General features: G+C 42.6%; 1 protein-coding gene across 2 annotated transcripts; it reads left to right on the top strand.

Moving 5' to 3' along the window:
- Positions 1 to 43: 43 nt before the first annotated feature.
- LOC306883938 (ninein-like protein) lies at positions 44 to 26442 on the top strand. Of its 2 annotated transcripts, none has more exons than XM_079439476.1 (26): positions 44 to 169; positions 9153 to 9344; positions 9644 to 9731; positions 11208 to 11380; positions 12837 to 12882; positions 12965 to 13137; positions 13227 to 13370; positions 13456 to 13614; positions 13700 to 13836; positions 14753 to 14893; positions 15181 to 15355; positions 15506 to 15616; positions 15933 to 16022; positions 16140 to 16266; positions 16376 to 16467; positions 17084 to 18162; positions 21300 to 21398; positions 21476 to 21527; positions 21722 to 21859; positions 21985 to 22062; positions 22385 to 22531; positions 22653 to 22820; positions 22897 to 23022; positions 23293 to 23388; positions 24799 to 24912; positions 25020 to 26442. In XM_079439476.1, exons 2-26 carry the CDS (start codon positions 9162 to 9164, stop codon positions 25233 to 25235), a joined length of 4152 nt encoding a protein of 1383 aa, XP_079295602.1. In that variant the 5' UTR covers positions 44 to 169; positions 9153 to 9161; the 3' UTR covers positions 25236 to 26442. The 2 variants fall into 2 exon arrangements, with proteins under 2 accessions (XP_079295602.1, XP_079295601.1); XM_079439475.1 differs by having other exon boundaries at positions 24796 to 24912.
- The last annotated feature ends 268 nt before the right edge of the window (positions 26443 to 26710 follow it).

Genomic DNA, 26710 nt, shown 5'->3' with positions numbered 1-26710 from the left:
TGCGCGCTGTGTTTCTGCTCGTCTCCTCCTCTTCCTCCTGCAGGGCCTTTCAAAATCTCCCTGACCGCCCCATTATAACAGACAATGTAGCACACTGACCCGAGCACTCAGCTCACATTCACAGCTTCAAACTAATGGACTTATAGCCGAATAACGGAGAGACCGCCGGGTAAGTTATGTTCTGATGGGTTTAACTTTGACTTTATCACGCACAAATCTCACTCATAAATAGATTCATGCATCATGCATTCATGTGTCCTGCATATGGTTTGAGTTTGTGCCGTGATTTGATTTGGCGATTCATTTGTGACTGCAATATTGAAGTCCAGAACTTTGTTTCTTGACTTGTCTTTCACCACAAAGCATCTTAGATAAACCAAGTGAAAAGGAAGTGTCAGGGATCTTAGTATGGGTGTGTATTTGGTGTGTTTGTGTGTTTAATGTTGCTGTGTGTATGTGTTGCTAAGAGTCTGTGTTATGGACTGAGATTGCAGAACTGTAGACATGTGAGATTAGGGAAGTAGTTTTGGTTTTCAACAGGTTGTGGCACTGTTTCTATAATGACTTTAAATGTTTAAAAGCCATGCAAAACTAAGTGGAAGCAGAGTTAGACACCACAGTGATGGAATGAGCCTTCTGTCTGCAGCTGAATCAAACCATCTGTTCATTTAAATGACTCTGATGATCAGTCTGCTATGTGTCTGTCATTGTCCTCCTTTGTGTCTGTGTCTGCTGGACACTTGTGTGATGCTGAAATCTCTATGATTGCTGATTAGTAGCGGATTGTTGAAATGCTGATCATTTTTTCAGTTTATTAAGTGAATTATTACAAAGATATTTCTCAGATTTTTCTTATTCTATTCTAGCTCTATATGGGACCTGTTGCCATAAGATTTTATAACAGAGCGTCAATAGGTGCTGCTCGATCGTTGCCAACAATGCAGACTTTGACACATGCAATATTGTAACAACTGGCTGTTGTTCTGTAGAACGTGGGGCTAGCCGGAGCTAAGTTTGGCCGCTCCACTATTACTGACTAATTACTAGCAGGAAATGCGAGCACTCGTGTCCCATACACCGCACGACTTTGAGTGTCTCTGTCGTCCAAAGCAGTGGCAAAACAAACCAGCAGGAGGCAGTAATGTCTTCATTACACATTTATTCTGAACACATAATTAGAACTTTTACAATCAAGCCCATATTGCCAAGTCCCTCCCCTACACATCTCTCTCTGTGACGGTAACAGCACACTCTTTACATAACAGGGCAGTAAATGAACCAAACCCACCCGAACTGACTTGAACATAAACACACATAACATTGCTGACGCAAAAACCCAACCATCTTACTTAAATAACGCATAAATCAACTCTAAACAAATACCCATAATGCACCTGGCTGCTAGCGCTGATTGCCAGGTCATTACATAACCCCCTCCACAAGAGGGTTAGTGTCCCCACAACCCTAATCTCCCACAACAAAATCCAGCAAATGTCCTGGCCGGCGTCGAACACGCTTCGGCCTCCCTGATGTTCCACTCCCAGCGCCAGGCTCAGTCTGGAGTCCGTCATTGTCCATCTCGGCACTGGGAGTGGATGGTGGGGAGCCGCCCAGGCTTCCACCAGTCTCTTGCTCTGGGGCCAGTGGGTGGTACGGTGCCAACCGGTCCTTATGAAGCACCACCCGTCTACCCCGTCCAGGCATTCGGACCCGGAAGACCACCTCTGAAATTTGGTCCAGAATCTCCCCAGGTCCCTGCCAATGATGAGTCAGTTTGGGTGACAGCCCCCGCTTCCTTTGGGGGCAGAACACCCACACTCTGTCCCCTGGCCCAAGGGTAGGCCCGTGGGCACGGGCGTCATACGCCCGCTTCTGGCGGGCTCCAGCGTCCTCTAGAGCCTCCCTGGCCAGTTGATGAACGGTGCTCAGACGCTCCTTCAATCGCCTGAAATAGTCCAGTTCTGGCCCACCGGCAATCTCTGGCTCGGGGGGCGACCCGAACACCAAGTCCACCGGCGTGCGGAGCTCCCTGCCAAACATCAGCGCCGCCGGTGTGCACTGACTCGACTCCTGCACTGCTGTCCTATACGCCCACAGGACCAGGGGCAGATGCTGGTCCCAGTCTCTCTGATGCTGACTGGTCAAAATGGCAAGTTGGGTCGCCAGTGTGCGGTTGAACCGCTCAACCAGTCCATCGCTTTGCGGATGGAGGGGAGTGGTTCTTGTCTTCTTCACCCCCAACCGCTGGCACACCTCACTGAACAATCGGCTCTCAAAGTTCCGCCCCTGGTCACTATGAAGTTCGTCCGGCACCCCGAACCGGGCGAACATCTCATCCACTAGTCGCTGCGCCGATGTGTAAGCACTCTGATCCGGCACCGCATACGCCTCTGGCCACTTTGTAAAGTAGTCCATGGCGACCAGGACAAAGCGGTTGCCGGCCTCTGTGATGGGGAACGGACCCAAGATGTCCACCCCGATCCTCTCCATGGGCGCCCCGACTAGGTACTGCTGCAACGGCGCATGAGAGCGTCGGCTGGGTCCTTTCTGTGCTGTGCAGACATCGCAGCAGTGAACGTGCAGCTCTGCATCCTGCCGACACCCCGGCCAGTAGAATCGCTGCCGCAGCCGCCGCACTGTCTTAGAGTTCCCGAAATGGCCGGCTCCAGCTGCCCCATGAACCCAACGGAGGACCAACGGCCGCAGAGTGTGGGGAACCAGGAGTTGCAGACGGTCGATTCCCCGCCCAGGTGCCTGCCACCGCCTGTAGATCACACCATCGTGGAGCTCCAGGCTGCCCCACTGAGAATGAAGCGACTTGATCTCGGGACCCTGGGAGGACACGGCTGGCCAGTCTGGACGTGTTCGGGCCTCCAGCCAACCCCTCACCTTTACCAGCACTCGGTCATTCGCCTGCTGTTGCCTCAGCTGCTCGGTGGTGAACGGTTCCCCATCTCCACCACTGTCACCCGGCCCTACTGCCGCCGACGATGGCCCCAGACCTCTTTCTTCCTGACGACCACAGTATCGACACTCATCAGCGAGGCATGGGCGTCTGGAGAGGGCGTCAGCATTGGCATGCTGTCGCCCTGGTCGGTGCTGAACCTCAAAGTCATACTCTTGGAGGATCTCCAGCCACCTTGCCACCTGACCCTCTGGCTGGCGGAAGTTCAGCATCCAGGTGAGGCTAGCGTGGTCGGTCCTCAGTGTGAACCTGGTGCCCAGGAGGTAGGGCCTGAAATGACGGACTGCCAGGATCACCGCTAGCAACTCCCGCCGGGTGACACAGTAATTTCTTTCTGGGCGACTGAGGCTGCAGCTATAGTAGGCCACCACTTGCTCCCCAGACTCCCCCCTCTGGCTGAGTACAGCCCCGACCCCCACGTTACTAGCGTCAGTGTCCACAAGGAAAGGTTTGTTGGGATCAGGGTAGGCCAGGACAGGAGCGTCGATGAGAGCGGCTTTTAGCTGCCTGAAAGCTGCCGCACAGTCCTCAGACCACCCAAACCGCCGGCCCTTGTTTGTCAGCTGATGTAAGGGGCTGGCGATGGTTGCAAAGTCTCTGACGAACCTCCTATAATAGGAGGCCAGGCCCAGGAAGCTCCGTAGCTCAGAGATGTTGGTTGGTGGGGGCCAATCCCTCACCGCAGCCACCTTTGTTGGGTCGGTGGCCACCCCGCTCTCGCTAACCACGTGCCCCAGGAACTGCGTCTGGCGGGTGAGCAGGTTACACTTGGCCGGGTTCAACCGCAACCCGGCACTACGGATGGCTGTCAGGACCTCCCATAAGTTGTGGACAGCCTGGTCAAAGTCTCTGGCATGGACCAACAGATCGTCCAAGTAGACCACACAGCGAGTGCGGGGAATGTCTTTAAGGACACGCTCCATCAGCCTTTCAAAAGTGGCTGGGGCGTTACACAGTCCAAAGGGCATCACCCTAAACTGCCACAGTCCTTGCCCTATGGTAAACGCAGTTTTGGGCCGGGCCTCTGACGCCAGCTCTACTTGCCAATACCCGCTGCGCAAGTCCAAAGAGCTGAACCAACAGGATCCAGCAACATAATCCAATGCATCATCAATGCGCGGCAGCGGGTATGAGTCCTTGCGGGTGACCGCATTCAGTCGTCGAAAGTCCACGCAGGGGCGCCACCCCCCCGTTTTCTTCCGCACCATGACCATGGGTGCGGCCCAGGGACTGTCCGAGGGCTCAATAATGCTGTTAGCTGCCATATCTCGGATCATTTCTTCGGCAGCCTGGCGCTTAGCGAGAGGCAGTCGGTGGGGGCGCAAGCGAATGGGGGCCGCGGGGCCAGTGTCAATGTGATGCTGCACCAGAGCTGTCCTGGTACAGTCCTCCTCTCGGGCTGCAAAAATGTCCACAAATTCTCTCAATAGGTGTTGCAGCTGCTCCTGCTGCGACGTGCTTAGATGCTCACCGCTTCGCCGCCCCAACTCCTCAACAGCAACAACAGTCTCAGGTGATGGGGGGGCGGATGGAGTGTGTGGTGATAACGGCTGGGGTGTGCTGGTCTGAGCTACAATGCTCCCCCAGGGCTCCCCCTGAGTCTCTGCAGCTCTTGTGCGGCGGCTGGGGGCTGGAGCCGGCGAGCACTGATGTCTGGACGGCGGCTGTGGGGCGGCAGCCTCTCCATGGCGGCTCCGGCCCAACCGGAGCGGCACGGTCTCGTTACCGAGGCAGAGGGCAGCCCCTGGCACGTCGACACGTGCTCCCCAGTGGGCCAACAAGTCCAGGCCAACAATGCACTCATCTCTGATGTCGGCAAGCCAGAACTCGTGGCGCGTCTGGCTCGTCCCCACCACCACAGACAACAGCTTCTTCCCAGGCATTACTGTCCTTTCACCCGTGACGGTGAGTAGTTCGGTATTGGTGGGGGTCCAGTCCTCTGGAAGGGGACCGGCCGTTCCTGACAACAGTCCTTTTCGTAGCAAGCAAATGGTGGACCCCGTATCCACCAGGGCGCTGCAGGGCTGCCCGTCAACCACACAGTCCAGGTACAGTCCTCTGGTAATCCCGCAGCGCCCCACAGTAGGGCAGTCATTGTGGAGGGGTGCCATAGAACGGGGTGAGGGTCCCCTCACTGCCTCACTCCAAGGTCGTTTCCCGGGGGTGACATTGCCCGGGGCCGGGGGCTCGGGGCAGGGCAGTCCCTGGCGAAGTGCCCCGGTTCTCCGCAGCGGAAGCAGCGGTCTAGTCTGGACCTCCGTCGGGGGGTCACCGCTGGTTGGACCCAGCTGACCTCCTCCTCAGACTGGACCCCTTCCACCTCTCGTTCGGCTGCTCTCGTTAGCTGGCGTTGGAGCGGAGCTTGACTTGTCATCGGCCCAGCCTGTAGCACCTCCTCGGCTCGCTCAGCCTCTCTCAGCGCCTCACTCAGATCTCGGGGTGACAACAGGCGGACATGCTGGCGGAGCCGCTCAGGTGTAAGGCCCCGCAGGAAAGCGTGGAGGCTCAGCTCTTCCCTCGCTGTGGCCGGAAAGGTAGGGTAGCCCCTCCGGGCATAGACCCGGATGTCAGCGGCGAATGTGCCCACACTCTCTCCTTCACGTCGACGTCGGTTTGTCAGCTCCTCCCTGCTCTGCTCTGCGGAGGTTCTCTGCCCGAAGCGGCGGTTGAGAGCAGCGGTGAGGGCCTGGAGATCACGCTGCTCTTCAGGGGACAGATCGATGAGGACCTGAAGCGCGGGACCCTCCAAGGCGAGGGCTAAGTGAGTCGCTGTCTCCTCGCGGCTCCATCCATCGTGGAGAGCAGCCAGGTCGACCTGTGCCAGGTAAGGCTCCAGGGGTGTCAACCCGCTGTATCGTGGCAGCTTGGCAGGTGATCGTATGAGGATGCCTGGGCGGCCATTGATTTGTAGTGTCGGTGTGACGGCCGGTGGTTCGTTCCGCCCCTGACCAGGAGCGCGGTACATTGTCCGGGGAACACTGGCGCCGTCAGGTTGGTGCGGAGCCCTGCTCCTCCGCGTCGTCTCACTTGTCAGGCGCTCTAACATGATGCTGTTGTCTCGGATGGCACGCTCTAATTCGCCTATACTTTGCTCCATATTGGCGTCTTCTAAACAGCCCAAATCCCACTTCTGACACCACTGTAACAACTGGCTGTTGTTCTGTAGAACGTGGGGCTAGCCGGAGCTAAGTTTGGCCGCTCCACTATTACTGACTAATTACTAGCAGGAAATGCGAGCACTCGTGTCCCATACACCGCACGACTTTGAGTGTCTCTGTCGTCCAAAGCAGTGGCAAAACAAACCAGCAGGAGGCAGTAATGTCTTCATTACACATTTATTCTGAACACATAATTAGAACTTTTACAATCAAGCCCATATTGCCAAGTCCCTCCCCTACACATCTCTCTCTGTGACGGTAACAGCACACTCTTTACATAACAGGGCAGTAAATGAACCAAACCCACCCGAACTGACTTGAACATAAACACACATAACATTGCTGACGCAAAAACCCAACCATCTTACTTAAATAACGCATAAATCAACTCTAAACAAATACCCATAATGCACCTGGCTGCTAGCGCTGATTGCCAGGTCATTACAATATGATATTGTGTAGTAAAATTATTTTGGAAAATAAAAAATGTATTCTGGCAATACATTTGTTGTATTGTGCTTTCTTGTGTGTTATTTACATAGTAAACGGTTCCCATGATCATAGAAAACCTGCACATATGTGACCCTGGACCACAAAACCAATCATAAGTCGCACGAGTATATTTGTAGCAATAGTATGGGTCGAAATTATCTTTTTTTTTTTTCTTCTTCTTTTTTTGTTATGCCAAAAATCATTAGGATATTAAGTAAAGATTATGTTCCATGAATATATTTTGTAAATTTCCTACTGTAAACATCCAAACTTTATTTTTGATTAGTAATATGCATTGCTAAGAACTTCATTTGGACAACTTTAAAGGCGATTTTTCTCAATATTTTGAGTTTTTTTGAACCCTCAGATTCCAGATTTTCAAATAGTTGTATCTCGGCCAAATATTGTCCCAACAAACCATACATCAATGGAAAGCTTATTTATACAATTTTAGATGCTGTATAAATAAAATCAATTTCATTTCAGTTTCAAAATGGACCCTTATGGCTGGTTTTGTGGTCCAGGGTCACATATAAGGTTAAAATTGTGATTTGCAAATGTGGAAATATCATAATTTACAGTGATGCATGTGGCATATGAAATTAATACAGTAATAAGGTTAGGCTCATTTTAATTAATTAGTCAAATACAAAGATGTCTGTTAAAAAATGTTCAGTCCAAAGTTATTTCTATGTAAAGAAAAAAAAAAGCCAATCTCAATTATAAAACACAAAATTAATTATGAATAAAAATGTAATTAATACAAAAAGAGAAAAATGAGTATCCAGTTATCACAAATGAATGGAAAAGTGAAATAAATATGTTGGTTAAAGGGTTTGGTTACCTGTTTATAGCTAATTTTGTATTTTAAAAATGGTCTGATTATTGATTATTGATGTGATTTAATAGTATTAGGCATATATGTATGACCCTGCCTGTACATTTTTTATGGTTAGAAACAAAATGTCCCTCAAAATCAATTTCACATATTACCTCGTCCAAATATCTGAGTGACTCTGAATCTGTTCTTCCTGAGTAGAGGGACACCTGGTCACTCTCAGGCGTCCTTGTAAGGGGCCGGTGATGTCATTGACAAGGAGCAGATGGCCACCAAACCCCTCCCCTTTTGTGTGTGTATATGTGTGTTTGTGAGAGAGAGAGCGTGTGCACCATACACTGAAGAATAATAAATGAATACACACACTTATATGCTTGTAAGACTTTCAGAGGGGTCAGGGCTCCTTGGGACAAAAGACACCTGCAGCCGAGTGTGTTTGATTGTGTTCATCTCAGATGTTATAACTCGTGTGTCCTGACGTTGGCCTCTCATCTGTGCTCTGCTCTGCATTTAGCCCACAGATCTCATCTCTTCCTGAGCGGAGGGATTGTGTGTGTCAGAAATAGTGCTGTAGGTCTCTCCATTTTTGTGGCTCAAGCTTTGTTCCATCTTGAACCTTATATACTCTTAATAGCCATGAGCACAAATCCTAAGCTCAAGGAAATGATGTAAGTCTTAAAAGTAATAGAAACTGAGTCATAAAATATGTCTTTGATTTAGATATTGGTTGTGTTTGCCTTGATTAAAACAAGCATAACAATGTATGTCCATGGACTGTTTTATTGGAGATGTTTGTACATTAACAAGTATTAGGAATGTCCCTAATAAACTGATAATTATTTTATTATGTTGCGGCTGATAATTGACAAATGATATATGAAAGATTATTAAAATACACGTATTACTTACACATAAATAAATTGCATAAAAATATTAAAAAGCAAAATGTTTTTTTTTTTTTAATGCTGCAAGTAAATTTTGGCATCTACTTTATAATGTTTAGTATGAACAAAAAGATTAATAATTTTTTTAAAGATTACATTTAACAGTGTTAAATTACTAGTGTCTTTAAAAATCAGTTGATAATGTTTGTTAAAAAGTATAAAATTATCTATTTTATTATTATAAATTACTTATAATATCTAATAATCTAAATATAAAAACAGGAGAAATGGGCATGCATAATTAAACACTGATGCATTTTAAAAATCTGTAATATTGGCCAATAACTTGTACTGTACAGATATGTTGTGCATCCCTAATAAACATAATACTATACATGTATTATTTAAAAAAAAAATGGTACCTCTTATAAAAATGGAAATATGCCCAGAGATGTAAAAGATATCTATATACTCCTTATACAACTGAAAAAGTGATGGACATCCATTAGTTAACTGTGGGAATGTTGTTCTGCTGTTATGAAAGCTGTAGTCCTTTAATGGCTGACAGCCAATACAGCCTCCTTGGTAAAAGTGACCGGTGTGTGTGAGTGTGTCAAGCATTTGCGCTCGAGCTCGTTGTTGCTCTTGTCCATTTTTTTTTTTGTCGCTCACTCTGGTTGTTGATGGCTCTTTCTGCATCCTTGTGTTTTGAACAGGAATATGTTGGAGTTATTGTGAGTGTGGAGGTGAACTATCTGCCTGAGTAAGCTGAAAGTCAGTGAACGGGATGTGTAACTCTGTCTGTGTCTCTGTAGGAAGGGCTGATGGATGGAGCGAGGGACCAGTATGAGGAACGATTGAAAGAGGTGTTTGAGAGTTTTGATGGCAGTGGTTTGGGCTCTCTGAGTCCTGAAGAGCTGACCGATCTCGGCCGGGCCCTTCAGCTGGAGGAGAACACCCTGAACACACTCTTACGCACACTGTTGGAGGACCAGATCCATGCACGGGTGAGAGATCACATGTGTTATTTAAATATTAATTTATTTTAGTGACACTTTCTGTTTTTATTTTAGTCTTTATTTTTATCTTTTTATGAGTGTGTGTGTGTGTTAATTATAATGCTGAGGCATTAAATACTGTTAATGGACAGGAGAATTTGAGTGTGGTTTACATTTCAGAAACTTTGCATTTTGTTCAAAACCCAAACCAAACAACCTTTTAAAGCATCTATAACTAGAAACTGTATAGTCTTGATAGACACTGATAAAAAGAGGAGTGATTAATTGCTACTGTTTTGATCTTTCAGGTTGATTTTGAACAGTTTAAGGATGCGCTGATCCTTGTGTTATCAAGCACAAGCACAAATGATCCAGAAGAAAGTCTTGAACGACCAGGTAACATCCTCATAAGATCTCGCCTGGTAACCAAAATGTTTTAGATTTAAACCATATAATGAACGGACATCATTAAGATATATATCTAGATCTAGATCTTTTGGATATAGCTGTTTATTATTCGATCTGCTTGATTTATGACTAATGTGTGTGTGTGTGTGTGTTTACTATAATTGACATTGGACACACAAATTTTAATGCAGGTTGTAATCAAATGGTTCTGCTCAGCATTTAGAAATCATGATGTAATAGAGAATGTATTAAAAACCAGACAGCCTGAGCTGAGGGAGGATGTAAGGTTAAATCTGGATTAAGGAGGATTATTCTGAGAACAGTGAGAGTGTAAATTAAGTCTATTCTATCTTAAAACAAGCTCTTCTCTAATTATGACATCTCACAGTTAATGATAGTAGCCAGGGCATTGCTATGCGGTTGCTACAAGTGTTTGCCTAATTATAAGCAATAGAAATAGTGATGGTTGCCTTAGCAAACATTATTTCTTCATGAATCATTTCTGCTTAACACCTGGTAGACAGCATTTATACACACAGTGTATGTGTTACCCTGGGCCTCAAACAGAACTGGGCATTCATCGTTCATTCATGCTCTCAATTGAATTTCAATCACAGGTTTCTAAGGTGAACGATAAACAAATGGTTCACAGATTTTGTTTCTAAAAATGAAACATTGACTGTTGCTAATATATCATGAATGATCCGGTAATGAATACTGCAGACTTTATGGTATAGTTTGATTAAACTCTATGCTGCCCATAAACACTAGTCTTCAAACGTTTGATGTCAGTAAGATTACAAAATATATACTTTAAACCAGGAAGGATGCATTAAATTGATCAAAAGTGACAGTAAATTCATAATGTTACAAAAGGTTTCTATTTCAAACAAATTCTGTTCTTTTGAACTTCAATTTGTCAGCGTATCCTGAAAAAGGTACCATGGTTTTCACAAATATTTCTTATTATTATCAATGTTTAAAACAGTTTTGCTGCTTAATATGTTTCAGGATATTAGAATGATTTATGAAGTATAATGTCACACTGAAGACTGGAGTTTGCCATCACAGGAAAAAAAAAATTACTTTTTAAAATATTTGTAATATTTCACAGTATTATTGTTTTGTGTTATTTTTGACCAAACAAATGCAGCCTTGGTGAGCAAAAAAAAAAGTTTAAAAAAATCCTACCAACCCCAAACCTTTGAACAGTCATATAATTTTTTTGTTTCAGGATATTTTCTGTGTGTCTTCAATTATTTAAGAAGTTATTTTATATATATTAATTTATTTTATATATATTATATTTTATTTACAGATATGTGGTCATTAGACATCCCTTGAGCAGAATTTGTGAGAGTGTAGCTAGTATTTTGAAAGCGTTGAGCTCTTGTTAGATGTTACTGTGGAGGAATGCATTTATTTTTGTATAAATGTTGTAAGAGTTATTTATCTCTCCCGTAGATTCCCCAGAAGTCCAGCCACGTTTTGTAAAGGGCAGTAAGCGCTATGGCCGCCGCTCTGCTCCGGAGTTTATTCACACACACACTGATTCACACACCCAGGCCGAAGATGAGGAGGAGAATGATGAAGATGCTCAAGAGAGCGACGAAAGGACTGTACCCAGGAAACGTGAGGTAACAAACGCTCACATGAATAACAGTGAAGCGTAAAGGTTAAGCCACATTCTTCTCATTTAGAATCATCCATATCTGAATCCACAGATAATGCTGAAGGTTAAAGTTGCGATTTCTCCTTCAGAAACAATCCAAATTATTCAGCCGCAGCTAGCTCCAAAAGAGTGTGTGTGTGTGTGTGTGTCTCTTTGCCCTCTGCTCTGACAGCAGTTAATGAGATTTCATAATCTCAGAAGAGACGCCCCACTTTAAAGCAAAATATCAAGCATTGACGTCTCGCGTTGAATTATCAAATTCATGCTGGCTTGTATTTGTGAGCTTTTTTGTGTGTACCACGCTTTCCAGCAGGTACACATTAACGCACACTGCTGCACAGAGCTCTCTCTGATAGTCCGGTGTGTGAACAATCCTCCGGTTCTACAACAGCAGATGTGCTGAGGGGGGGGTTCTATTGACGAACAATGACCCTTCCCCACCCCCTGAATTCCAATGCATGTATTTTCCATCTGCTCCCTGCACCCCCAGACATTTACTCTGTCTATATTTGAACACACACACACACACACACACAATGAACTTGAACAAACAATATGGAAGCAGTTGATTGAATGGCTTTTTAGTTTCACAACCTGTGGCTAATTCTGCATAATTAATATTTTAATGTATATTTTTTTACTTTTAGTTTTTAATTTGGTTAGCTATTATTATTTTTGTTATTATCATACATTTAACTCTGAAAGATTTATTTTTTTTAGTCGTTTATGCTTACCAACGCAGCATTTATTTGATCAAAAGTACAGTAAAGAGAGAGAGAATTTTAGAAGAACTTTTCTGTTTTAAGATATTTTGAATGTAATTTGGCAAAGCTGAATTTTCAGCAATTTAGTAACATTATCCTTCATAATTCATTCTAATATGCTGATACAAAATCAATAAACATTTCTAATGGCTATTAATATTGAGAACAGTCATGCTGCTTAATATTTTTCAGGAAAGTGTGCTACCTTTTTTTTTTTTTAATTTTTTTTTTTTTAAGCATTGATTGGAAAATAGCAGCTTTTGGAATGTTGTTAGTGTCACTTTTCATCAATTAAATGCATCCTTTATGAAAAAGCATTCATTTCATTAAAAAGAAATAATAATGAAATCTTTCCACAAATTTTTGAGCCATAGTCCTATGTATTAAACCTTGAGTAGATTATAAAATACAGGCAATTGTTTTGATATTAATTAATTGACAGTTAATAATCCTAAACAATTACATTATTTATAATAAACAATCGTTCAATCCACAATTTAATCATTAACATATCTTGTTAAAATTGTAATAGCTTAAGATAGAGCTTAAGTTTACCTCTTTATTGAGATCATCTGCTTTTTTTATTGTTGCTCAGTACTGCCCCTCCTGGGGGTGTGATTATCAGTGTTTTTCATCTGTGCATTTTATTTTTTACAGCGCTGGAATGCTGACATAAGCATTTCTGAAGAGTTTGAGGCAGAAGGTGAGTTTAAATACTCTTAAAAAATAAATAAATAAACAAAAATCTTCCCTTATGCAAGACATTTACACTGGATTGTGTGCAGGCCAGCTGCACCTCTGGAACCCAGATGAACCCAGCACACCACGTGGCAATGCATTGCCACTTTGTGACATGGAGGAGCGTTTGCATAACGCTTGCCATCAGCTCTCTCTACCCATAAATGGCACAGCCACCCTGCAACAGCTACACACACTCTGCCAGCACATAGGCATTGAGGTATTTTCCACGACGAACAACCTGAGATGCATTAAGTGGTTAAGTAGATCATGTTAACACAGCTCCTGTGTGTGTTTGAATGTTCCCAGATGGGTGAGGATCTGTTGCAGTGTGGTGATGAAAGCGCAATAGATGTGCAGGAGTTCATCTCATGCATAATAAACCACAGCAAACCACCCACACCGTCAGCATCTACACCCTACAGACAATTAAAGAGACTCCATTCCACCCAGGTAGTACACAATAATAGGCTATGTGCAAAACAGGCCCAAATAGAAGTGTTAAACCTCTTCTCTCCATCCTTCTATTTATTCAAAGTTTGATGAGTCGGGTCGAAGGATCTCATGTGCTTTGAGCAGTACAATCGGTCTGCAGGTGTTTTCGGATTTGGATGATGGATCGGGACACGCTCCTGTGGAAACACTGCTTTACAGGTGGATGGACGAGGGAGTGGACAATAGCTCTGAGATCTTACAGGTAACACACAGACTGAGTGTCTACACAACTCTGTATTTCAACTGGGATATTTGTAATAAGCTTTTATGTGTGTGTCTGTCTGTAGGCTCTGGATTTTAATCTGGAAGGTAAAGTGAATCTGTCTGAGCTGACCGTTGCTCTAGAGAATGAGCTGCTGAGCACTAAGAACTCAATCCACCAGGCGGCGCTAGTGAGCTTTAAGGCAGAAATCAGACATCTGCTGTGAGTCCATGTATTTGAACTCTGGCACATTTCAGCTCTCACGGCTCACTCAAGATTGGTCTAGAACTAGAACTGCTCCAGCGTACTACTGCATGATTCATATTATTAATTTATATGATCATCAAAATAATTCCTTAACTCTATCTTACACCAGTTCATTATTCTAACTCACTCTAGAGAATTTCAGCTATTCACTCTGCATGACACTAGATCATTTCAGTTTGCTATTCACACACTCCATCTCATTCTACTGTTTCTCAACCAAGGGGCCGGGACCCACAAGGGGGCCTTACCACAATTGGGGCAAAATATGTATTTAAATAAGTTAATACAGCTGAAAAACAAGATGTAAACTGACATTATATTTCGTTATTTTAAGTGCTGTATAAAATATATAAACTGAAAGTGTCTTAGAAATTAATTAAATATTAATTATCTTTAATTCATAGAGAATTTATTTTTTTCTAGCTATGTCAAGCTGTAAATTATTTTAATAATATCCCTCCAGATCTTTCTTTTTTTCATATTTTACATATGACAACAGTTTTAAAAAGAAAAAGTGAAAAAATAAATTCTTGCTCCAACAGAGCTCAATTGTTATACATTGTTGCATACATTGTCATGCACACTTTAAATCTCTATACCATATTACTGTTATACTTCAGATGATTCTACTTATATATGGAGACTCATTCAAGATCACTTCATTATTTGACTCACCCCAGCTTACTATTGTGACTAAAACCTATTGTTTTCTCTTACTCTAAATCACATCTTATTCTTTAATCCAGATCATTATTCAGACTCACTCCAGATTATTTTTACACACCTATGCTCATTATTCAGATTCACTCAAGATCATTTTAGAACCATCAGAGCTTCAGTTTGATTCTAATGTCAATTCTTTGTGTGACAGTGAGTGTGTTGACCTGGAAAGGCGTGAGAAGGAGAGGATTCGCTTTGATCTGGACAAAGCAGAGAAACTGAAATCTCAGCTGGCGTCTGAAGTCGATGACCATCATGCTGCCATTGAGCGCAATAACGAACTCAACCTCCGGTAACCTTTCATCTTCGATCAACTGCCCCTTTTCTTTTGTTCACAAATGAACCCAAATTACTTTAAACTCCAGAAATCTGTTATAGATTTAAGATTCTCCAAACCAATTACTGCTCTGCCTTTCATCTGTGATGTTTTCCACGATTATATCTGTGTTTACCTGCAGAAATTGCTGCATAAACACACAAGGCTTGTTCTGTGGACATTGATGGTCTACGCATGTGGGTGTGAGCATGTGTATTCATGTCATGTGCATGTGTGTTTGTCCATGCATGCAATTTAAACAGGAAGTTGGAGCAGGAATATAAAGAGAGTATGACGGCTCTGAGAGCAGAGCTTAGTAAAGAGGTGGAGCTTGTGCAGCAGCAGGCCAATCAGCAACGAGAAGAGCTTGAACAGGAAATTGGCAAGATGAGAGATGATGAAACCTTCCTACGAGAACGTCTAACTCTCACCATTAAAGTAATCAGCATTTTGCATTGAAGTGTTGTTTTGTGAAAACCATAAATTGCCTGCTACATGTTTACATCACATTCCTGTCAGCCTGTCATTTTAATTTGATTTGAATTGCAAAATTTATTGAATATTTTTCAATAAATTTATGTTGTGTAGGACAATGGACGTCTGGAGTCTGAGCTCATAGAGACCACAGAGAAACTGGTGGAGTCAGAAAACCAGCTGAACAAAGTACAAAAAAACCTGGACGGTGTTTTGAAAGAGAAGGTACTGGAATTAGCACAGACACAGACATCCGTACTGACATGAGGAGAAACATGCAATAGTATGCCAATAGTAACATCACCTCAGACACAGCTGTCTTTCCTGACATCACTTACTCAAGCCTGCTGACATTACAGACACATCTTTCAAATGATTTTGATCAGGATTCATACAATATCAGGTTTTGACAAATGAATAAACATTGTTCTAGTTATGCCAAACTCTAAAATATTTACTATTGTAGAAACTGTGAATGCATCTATTTTTGAAAATCCCCATCTAGTAAACATGAACAATATGAAAATGCTTTTGTGTGTAGTTTGGTGATTTGGATCCAGACAGTGCAGAGTTTTATCAGCAGGAGGAGCGTCTGAGACAGCTGCGCAGGAACTACGAGGAGCAGTGCAGGGTCTGTAACTTCTGTTTCTGTTTATTTTCTTTTTTGTTTCAGTCATAGCTCTGTTATACATAGTTCTATTATACTGTCTCACTCAAATTCATATATATAACTGTATGTGTATTGTAGGAGTTGCAGGATCGTATAGATGAGCTGGAAGCTCAGCTGGAGGAATATCAGACTTCAGGCCACACACCCTCAACACGTCCTGGACTGAGTCTGTCTGATGAACTGGCCAGCAAGAGTCCAGTCCCAGGTAACATACATGTCTGCTCATATTCAATACTCATCGATAACACTAAATGCTTGCAGTTGGTGTCCATCTTCTGTCACTCAGCTGTGCTGTTGTGTGTGTGCATTTGTAGGTTCTCAGGAGCAGCAGCCATTAAACATGAGTCTAGAGACCGAGATGTTACTGGAGCAGCATAAACGAGAGATAGAAAACATCAGGGCAATGGTGAGACACACACATGTGCATACTAAAACTAGGGGTGTCCTAGTTTTTCATAGTCGAATCGGAATTTTCGAATCTTGCCGATAGGCGAATTATATGTTTGGGTGCGGGGCAATATACACTACCAAGAGTCAAGTCAGACATTGGACAGTCATAATTACTGACGTTAACACAAATGAAACTTAAATCTATAGGGGTGGTTGGATTTATTCACGCACGTTAAAAATATTTATTAAAAGCTTCTTTCTTTTCAAATTCTTATTTACAACATTATCTTAATAGGCTGTATATTAACTTATTGGGAGAAAACCAGTAGTTCAGGCATTTGAGCACACCCATATAGCCAAAATGGCATGATCATAACACCCCGCGAATATTCGACTGTGAGATTGGTAGTCGAATCGGTCTTCTGCTATCGAGGCATCGAATCGTTGACTATTCGGGCTCACCCCTAACTAAAACTATGAAAAATATGAAAAAATGTATAACTGCTGTTTTTGTGTACATTTTAGAGTTAAAAAGAACTGTACCATTAAGATAAAAGTAAATGCCAAACTATCCTAGATTGTTTAAGGAATAAAAGTTGATTCTTCCTGTTGCTCTCTGACGCCCTCTGTAGGTTTATGAAGAAAAACGCAGTGCAGAGGAGGAGAGGAGTCATCTCTCCCTGCAGCACCAACAGGAGGTGCAGGTTTTGAGGGTGGAGCTGGAAAGAGAGCAAGAGAGAGCAAACAGATTGGAGCAGGAAATGTCTGCGCTCAAAACTCTCCACCAGCAAGAGCTTAACTCTCTCATGCAGGAGGCGCAGGATGCCAGAAGCCGTGCAGAACAGCTGGAAGCAAAGGTGCAAGTTCTGGAGAAAAAACAGACTGCGTATGAGGAGCAGATCAGAGTGCATGCTGAGGAGATGAGTCTGATGAAATCTAAGCACCAGGAGGTTCTGGAGACCAATCTGCAGGAGCAGAGAGAGAGACTGCAAGAGGAGAAGGAAAAGGAAGAGAAGAGGCTTAAGGAGCAGTGGAAAGAAGAGCAAAAGAGCTATGAGGAGGTGCTAAGTGCTCAGCTTGAGGAGATGCAGCATAGAACAGAACAGGAGTGTGTTGAGCTGGAAAAGAGGCTCAGGGAGGAGTGGGAGTGTGAGAGGCAGGATTTAGAGGAGAACAGTAAGGAGGCATTGCAAGCTGTGCTGGAGGAAAGAGAGTGGAGGCTCAAGGAGGAATGGGAGCGGGAGAGGCAGGAGCTAGAGGAGATCAGTAAGGAGACGCTTCAGGCTGTGCTGGAGGAGAGGCTGGAGAGGGAGAGGAGGCTCAGGCAACAGTGGGATGAGGAGCGGGCTTCGTTAGAGAACAAACATCACGCTCTGTTCCTACAGCGTTTGCAGGAGGAGAGGGAACATCTCCGCTCACAGCAGGAGGAGACAGAGAGCATTGTAATGGAGCATTGGGGGAGAGAGAGGGCTCAGCTGGAGAAACAGCATGAGGAGGTGCTTCAGGCCTGTTTGGAGCAGGAGAGAGAGAGGCTGCGAGGAGAGAGAGAGGAGCAGGAGAGGAGGTGGGAGCAGGTGCTGAATGAAGAGCAGAGCCGAATGGAGGAGGCGCACAAGGAGGCCATGCAGGAGCTGAGTGTCAAGCACAGCGAGGAGAGAGAAAGACTTGGCGGCCTTTTGGAGAGACTACGCTCAGATATTGCAGAACAGAGGTAAGACACACTAGTTAGAATTACTAACTTTAAACCTTTGGCATTTTTTAATGTGAAGAAAGACTAATTTAATTCCTTCTGAAGCCATTTTCTTTTAAGGTAGGTGCTTAAAATGGATACACAGCAAAAATGTTTTCTGTTGCAAGTATTTTTGTCTTTAGCAGTTAAAATACCTGTAAAAGAGATGCATTCTCTGAAAACAACTTTTCTCCTAAGTGTATATTAAGCAAATTTTACTGGACTGTTGGTTTAAAAAGAATTTGAGGAAATAATTTTTAGCTGACATTTGAAAAGATGAACAAATTTTGACTTTTTTATATTTTTAAAGTTTTGTAAGATATATATATATATATATATATATATATATATATATATGTTACATAAAATTATTTTTAAAGGATTTTTTATTTTCCTGGGGAAAAGTGAATTAAAAACTGATTTTTTTTTTTTCTTCTATTGTACTTTAAAATATTTAGGGAATTTGGTCCTGTGTGTCATGCTTTTGGATTTAACAACACTCAACTTGTCATTTTGAAACATACAAAAACCTCTAGGTAATCTCCATTTCTTTTAGGTAATGTTATAAGCTATTAATGTTGATTGGCCATGTACAGGAGAGAGCTGGAGAAACAATTTTCTCAGCGACTTGAAGAAGTGGAAGTCCGTTTCTATGGTGACCAAGAGGCAGTGTCTGAGCGCTTTCTGGTGGATGTACATAAACTCGAACAACATTACCAAAGTGAGATTGCAGCACTTGCCCAACAGCATGCTGCAGATCGTGCCCAGTGGGAGGAGGAGTCAGAGGCAGCCACCAAGGAGGCGGAGCAACAGTGGAAGCTTTTGAGGGAGGCGCTGGACCTAGAGAGGGAGAAGCTCCAAAAGGAGCGTCAAAGCCTTGAAGTTGCACACGCACAAGATATTAAAGCTCTGACAGACAAGAACCTACAGCTTCAGGCCGAGCTTGAGGCTTTTGTCAATGCTGCTCGAACCAAAGAAATTGAGCTAAGCCGCCAACTCAATGAGCTGCACAACCATATGCAGGATAGGATGGAGGCCAAAGACCTGCTGCTGGCACAAGCAGAGAACAAAGCCACTGAGCTGGAAGAGATGCTGAAGCAGGCCGTGGATGACTTCATCCAGGAGCGAGTAGAGCTGCAAAGTAGTCTGTCTGCTTTGGAGAGCAGGCGAGGGGAAGTAATTTCATTTTCGGAGAGCATGGAGCTGATGGGCAAAATCCAGGAAGGCGAGGAGCTCTTCTGTCAGGAATTAAAGGATGAGAGAGAGGCTCTGCTTGCAGAGAGAGATGCACTAGCATTGAGAGTGGTGCAGTTGGAGGAAATTGTGTTGCAGTTGACAGGAACCACTGGAGAACCTTCTGCAGAACCTTGCATAGGGTCCACTGTAGGAATCCCTGTAGAACCCAATGGAGATGACCTTGAAGAAACTTGTAAAGAATCCACAGTAGAGCCCTTTGATGAACTCCATGAAGAAACCTGCACAGAATCTACTGAAGTCAGTCCAAAGCACGTCATATGTGAGGAGTCTTCTGTAAACAGAGAAGATGAAGAGGAAGTGGATGAAGTTACTGACCCAGACTTTGGTAATTCACAGCTACACAGATGCCCAGAGTTTGGAGTTACAAATGGTATAACTTCAAACTCTTGTGCTGATGGTAAATCAGATATATCTGATGTAGAATCTAACAACAGTGGAACAGAAACCCCTGATTGTCCTAAAGAAGAGAAGGAAGAGACTAAGGAGAAACTCAGTAATCCTGGAGTGGGTGGTTTTGAAGATAGAGAACTGAGTGAAGAGCTGAATGTTAAGAGCAATAGCACTGAGACTCAGAGAGATGACACTTTGAAGATGGAAGAGGAGTATATTTTGAATGGCACAGAAAGAGAAGGTAATTTCTCTGCAGAATCTGATGATTCCTATAACCAAGAGAGCTTGCAACACCAGGAATCCCCAAGCAAAGATGACACCCAGGCTGAATACAATGGCAAACCAGTTGAACCTGAGACTGAAGAAAGTCCAGACGATGGTATCAGCATTGCAAGTCTTGAGAATAATATCAGGCCCTTTGCAAAGGAGGTTTGTACCCTAACTCTAGTTGATACAGAGCAGGACAAAGTTGCTGATCTGAGAGATGTGTGCATGCAGGAGATCCTGGACCTTCAAGAAACAGTAATGCAGTACAACAATGCCATAGGATGCACTAGCTCTCAGTTGCAGAGCCCTAAACGACAGGATCCAGAGAAAGAGAATATCACACCTCAAGTACCAAAGCACTTTAAGCAAATGGCGGCCCCAATCGAAGATGTGCTACTTTCTGAGTTAAAGGTCTGTTTTGAGCAAAGCATCCAAGAGAACTTGCAGCTCGTAGACGGCAACCGAAAACTGGAAAGTAGAGTCAACAGTCTGGAGGACAAGATGCACATAGTCCAGGACCTGCACAAACAGCTGGCGTCAGTGCTGGAAGAGACTGAACGAGTTCGAATGGAGAATTCTAAACTGAAGGTTCTTGTCCAGGAACTTGATAAGCAGGATAAAGTGCTGCAGTGGGACTCTGACTCTTCCGATACTTCATTCCACAACTCCCAGCTGAAGGAGAAGATTGCTGCGGTGACAGAGCTTGAATTCTTCTGCATGGAGTTTGAGAAACAGAATTCGCATCTACGCCGAGCACTTGCTGATCTTCAGGGCAAATCTCTTAGGATCCATGAACAAATGCAAGAGCGGAGGTACCATATGATGGTCCCCTGTTTTATGTCTGTAGATCAGTATTCCCACTCTGCTCATCCCATTTGCTCCCTGATGCCAAGTCACTTCTGCGTGAGTGCCTTATTGTAGACCCTTCCTCTTTGCTGAGATAGAGCCCCATTCACCATCGTTAATCCCTCGCACACTTACAACTTTTTGGTGCAGTTGTACTCGAGTTTTGTGACTGAGATCTGCAGTGTAGTGAACTGTTGCTTATCTGTTTTGACCCAACCCTTGTCTAAACTTTTACAAATTTCTAATGCACTGTGGAGCATGTTGTAAGTTTAACAGACTAAGGGACTGTTTACACCAAGCCTAATGCAAGTATGCAGTTTAGTACTACCAAGTAGATTTACAATGCACTCTGTGTTTAGGAGTGAAGTTTGTCATCTGGCCAAAGAGAACATCATTCTGAGGCACAAGATCTCGACAGTAAGGGAGGAGGACTTGAGAGAGAACCAGGATGACCTGCAGTAAGACATGCACACTCAGAGTTCTTAACTGTCCCATGTAAGAGCAGGTTTATGATATGATAAATGTCTTTGTCCAGATTACATCGCATCAAGCAAGGAAAGAGATCAGTACAAGCTCTTAGGAGACAGGTAAGATTTAATTCCATTGCCCAGACAGTTAACTTTAACTTTCTTGAAGGATGTACTTACAGAATCAAGATTCTTTATATACTTATGAGGTTGCCATTTGTCATTTTTTAAAAGTACATATGTGTTTAAATGTTTGTATTTAATGATTTGCATATGTCCACACACAAACAGACTCTTAATTTCCTTTTCTTCAGCTCTCTGAGCCTCGCCGTCTAGCACAGCAGGTAGAGGAGGAGAATTTCTTATTACAGCAGAATGCAGATCATGTACTTCGACATACACTCCAGGAAGTGATACGTCAACATGACAGCTCAGCCAATGAGAAGAATGGGGTATGGTTTTAAATGTGTCAGTTTCATAGTAATATGCTCAAGAGTTTGAGTGGCACGAACATTCATAAAAATAATTTTTCTCTGTGCCTGTCTTTCTCTATGCACACATACACACTCGCTTACAGTTGTGTGATCGGGAGGATTTTGGTTGCAGAACAGAAAAGGAATTGCTTAGATCAGAACTCAATCGCTGCATAGAAAAGGTATGAAAAGCACACAGCCCACTCTCGCTCTGACTTGACTTTTTGTGTTTGTTTGGGTTTTTTTTTGTTTGTTTGATTTTATTGTGTTTGGAGTTTTGCTTGTTTGGGGTTTTTTTTTTTCTTTTTTTTTCTTTTTTCTGTTTTTGTTTTCATTTGGTTTTTTTGTTTGTTTTTTGTTCTCATTTTTTGTTTTGTTTGGGGTTTTGTTTAGTGTTTGTTTGGTTTTTGTTTGTTTTCATTTGGTTTTGTTTGTTTTTTTTTGGTGTTTTGTTTTTTCTGCTTTGAGGGACATTTTTGGCAAATGTCTCTTGGTTTCCTTCAGGTCATGTCAAGGGATTCATCTTTACAGACGGTCACTCAGCAGAACACTCGTCTCAAATCTGACCTACGCATCACACAGCAAGAAAGAGATGCCCTTAAACAGGAAGTGATTTCTTTGCACAAACAATTGCAAGCTGCCAATGAGAAGGTGAGTATAGAGGACCCGAGCTTCTGTTATTTGTTAGATGGAGACACTGAAACAACGCTTTATCCCCCCTCCACCCACTGTAACTATTTCTCTTCCTTCCTCTTCTCTTTCTCCATATCAGTTGTTGGAGGTTTCCGTTGTGTCTGGTAGTCAGCAGCAGGGGAGACGTGTATGGGCGGAGCTTTCCGGGCTGATGGAGGCGGAGCATGTCTCACTTACAGAGGAGAATCAGCAACTCAAGCGACAGATAAGCGAGATGAGCTCAGAGCTGCAGTCGTTAAAGGAGCAGGTCAGAGCATGTTTACTTCAGTGCAGCCATAGGATGTGTGCAAGCAATTGATGACAAAGTTGATGTTCTTTTTTAGATCCGCCATCTGGAAGCATTAAGTGTGAAACACAGAGGACTTGTAAAAACTGCAGATCAAGAAAAATCAGCCTTGAAACGTGAAATGGAGGCTTTGCACGCTCAGCTACTGTCAACACGGAACAAGGTTACCCTTACCTTTAAATTAAACTTTTAAAACGCGTTTTAGTGCTGGTCGAAGTCATGACCTAGTAGTTAAGTCTTACTCCTCTGGGTATTTGTTTCTTTTGTAATTACTTTATTAACCTTAAATTATGTTTCATATAGTAGGAACATGTTTTGTATGAATAAAATCACGATGTAGAGTTGGCTTGCTACCCTAGTACATTTGGCATCCCTGTCATGTACACAAACACTCGTTCCCTCATCATAACACACTGATCCTCTGTTGTTTTAGGCTCAGCTGGCTGCAGTCTTGCCTTCGTCTCCTCTACAGTTGGCGGGGGAACAGAGAGGACCGCACCATAGCGACGGTCCAGACTTCAACATGCAGGTAACACACTTGCACCCAAACAATCAGCATCACAGCCGGGACAAGATTACTCTCGGGGTCAGTGCATACTCTGTAACGTGTATGCGCAGCACTCTCTGGGGAATATTTACTGTGCGTCTGGTCTTTTGGTGAACTGGGCTCATTTGGTGTCTCTGTTTGTTTGCTCTATTCTGGAAAACAGTCGTCACTCGTGGTATTCACACTCATATGGGCAGCACTGGGTCTGTTCTTTCTGTAGAAGCAGTGTTTGTGACCCCTATGTTGTTTATTTGAATGGTGTTGGATGATGCTCTTGGTGTGTATTTATTAAGTGCTTGAGGGGGGTTTGTATCTGTGCAAGTCTGTTCTACACACAGCTCTCTGTGTGTGTGGATATAAGACGTGTGTATATATAGCGCTGTGTGTATGTGTTTCTACAGGTGTAAGAGCTGTGACATCATCACTAACAGACATAGAAGAATTGCAGCCTGTGACATCATTTCAACTTTGAACTCTGATCTTTAGTCTGTGTGGTCCGATCACCGAAACCTTCCTGCCAGATTTGGTTGTTCTTGTTTGAGTTTTTGGGCTCAATGTAGCTTTGCAGCTGGTAATGACCTGAATCTGCCACAAGGTGGCATCATGCTGCATGTACACTTGGCTGTGAGATGGTTCTTCTTTGGTCCAGATGCTGCCACACATGCAGTAAAATAGGATTTTGACATTGTACTGCCCTTAATGGCATTAAATCTATGATTATGAATTCATTTTAAGATCTTAAGGCAATTAAATAAGCAGTTTTGTTTTTAATTTTGCACTGTTATGGCATCATCGTTTTAATGTGTGATACTGCACTTCAGCTGTAATGAATGATTGTTTTGAGAAAAATCCCCTTTTTTTTTATTTAATTTTATTTATTAAAACATTGCTTTATCTACCTCTACATATTTTACTGGACATTTTGCATCACTGATTTATAATTAATGAATGCTGTTTTATTTATTTAATTTGATTTATTTAATTTGTTTGAATTGTGTTGGATGTTTTACTTGGTTTAAATGTGTTATGTCCCTTATTCATGTGAATGTGTTTTTTAAATATAAAAGTGCGATCAAATAAACTATTAGGTGAAATATTTTGTGTAGTGAATTTAATTTTAAGTTTAATTTAAAAAAAAAAAAGCTTACTCTTGATTGTCTGTGACTTGCTTACATGTCCCTTATTTTACACTGTTTATTAAAAAAAAAAAGTTATATTTATTTCCATTTGCTTTTATATAATCTATTTTAGTTTTCTTTTAGGTTTGTAAGGAAGGGAAGGTTTCTCTTTTAGGTTTGTTAATTAAGTGAACATAACTAAGGCAGTTTATTTCAAGCAGATAAATTGACTTAATCTGTCATGACCTCTGACCTTGATCTGTATGCCCAGCAGGACGAGCGGGAGGTGGTGCTGTTACAGATGGAGGAGAGAATGAGAGAAGTGGAGCTCACGCTCAGAAACCTCAAACTGCTGCTACAGGAGAAAGTGTCTCAGCTGAAAGAGCAGGTTCAGAAATACACAAATGTCCTCCTTTAACACATTCTTGATGATGCATTTTACTCTGTCCAAATCAGACTTCCAGCATAACCATTCTGTACTCTCTGCTTCTGTAGTTGATCAGGAACAGTGAATCGGATGTGTTGATCAAAGACCTCTACGTGGAGAATGCTCAACTGCTCAAAGCCCTCGAGAAGACAGAACAGCGTCAGAAAGTAGCAGAAAAGAAGAACTTCCTCCTGGAGGAGAAAATTTCCAGCCTCAACAAGATTGTCCGTGACCTCGGGCCTTCCCCATTGACTCCTGCGCCCTACCACTTCACACGCTCCTGATTTTAAACTGTATTACACATGATTTTAGTCATACAAGCCATTCCAGTGTGATTTTTCTTCTGAGACACGTTCGAGCTGCTCTTGTTTTTTTTGTTTTTTTTTTACGTCAAGCTTCAAAAAGGACAAGTAGTCCATAAGACTTGTGCACTATATTCTCTGAAGCCATACGAAAGCTTTGTGTAGTGAACAGACTGAAATAAAAATTTTATTGACTAAAGATCTTCCCTTCTGCCATAGATCCCAAATCTCCTTCTCATTCACTTTTATTTCTAGGTGAAACTTTCCTTTAAGTTATTGTTTTTTTTATCGCTTTTAACAATCTTTATAGCAGTTTTTTTTTTGTATTATTATTATTAAGCCATACTGTAATATTACTGGTGCATCTGGACCTCAAACTGCAATTAGACGGTGGTCTTAAGGAATGGTGAAGTTCCTTAGACCTAGAGAAGCTTGTCCAACAGCTGAGGCCCCCATGTATGTAATACACACACACACACACACACGTAGCCGCCTATCATTACATAGTTGTAGTGAAATGCAAACAAGATCAGTGATTCCCTGCATCTCAGAGAAGGAAATTAAAGGGCAAATGCCACAGTGTTTCTTCATTGTTTATTTCTGTTTGTTATTGTGCATTTTATGTCTTTGGGGTTGTTTAGTTAATATAAACCTTTTCACTTGAGAATGTGCACCAAAAAAACAACCCATAATGTTACTTTAGTTGCAGCAGGACTTTTGTGCTTTGTATTTATTTTGTGTACCTATTTCTCATTTATGAACTGTAATCATGTATTATCAGCACTGTGAATATGAATAATAGGGAGTCTATTAAAATATTTATATGAAGTAAAATAAACTCAGAGCTCAGAGATGTCAGCCTCGTGGTAACCACTGTATAATTTGTGTGTGGAGAGGAAAATTGCTGGTTGTGTTTCATTTCAGGCGTCTCTCAACAAGTGCGGTTTACAAGCTTTGATGCTTTGGGAAAAAATGCACAGAGAATTACAGGCATTTAAACCTTTTCAAATTGCTTTGAAATATGTGTCCTTATGTTTTTAGTATTGTAACACAGTATAAGATATGCTTTACCGATAATTGTTATAAAATAATGTTAACTTACCCTTTAAGTGTTAATTGTATAACACTTGGTTCAGATGTAAAAACACAAAACTTTTTTTGTAAAAAATTAAATAAAAAATAGTTTAGCAAAAACTGGGTACGAGTTTTCATTTATTTATATATATAAACACATATATAGAATAGCTTAGTTTAATTTTGTTTATATTATAAATTATGTATTTATTTTTATAGTTATTTTGGCAAATCCCACAGAAATAATTGCTTTTATAAAACAGTTTATGTGAAATTTAGTTTGACGACCTAATTTTCTTAAGATGAAGTACCTTCTTTCCCTGCCTATTTGTTAAAAAAGAGACTTACTTTTAGGGTTTCAGGCCCTATTCTGTACCCTGTTC

This window comes from Barbus barbus, assembly GCF_936440315.1.
Source record: "Barbus barbus genome assembly, chromosome: 18".
NCBI classification, from domain to species: domain Eukaryota; kingdom Metazoa; phylum Chordata; class Actinopteri; order Cypriniformes; family Cyprinidae; genus Barbus; species Barbus barbus.
The sequence above is the reverse complement of the archived record's forward strand: the minus strand, read 5'-3'. Positions and strand labels throughout refer to the sequence as shown.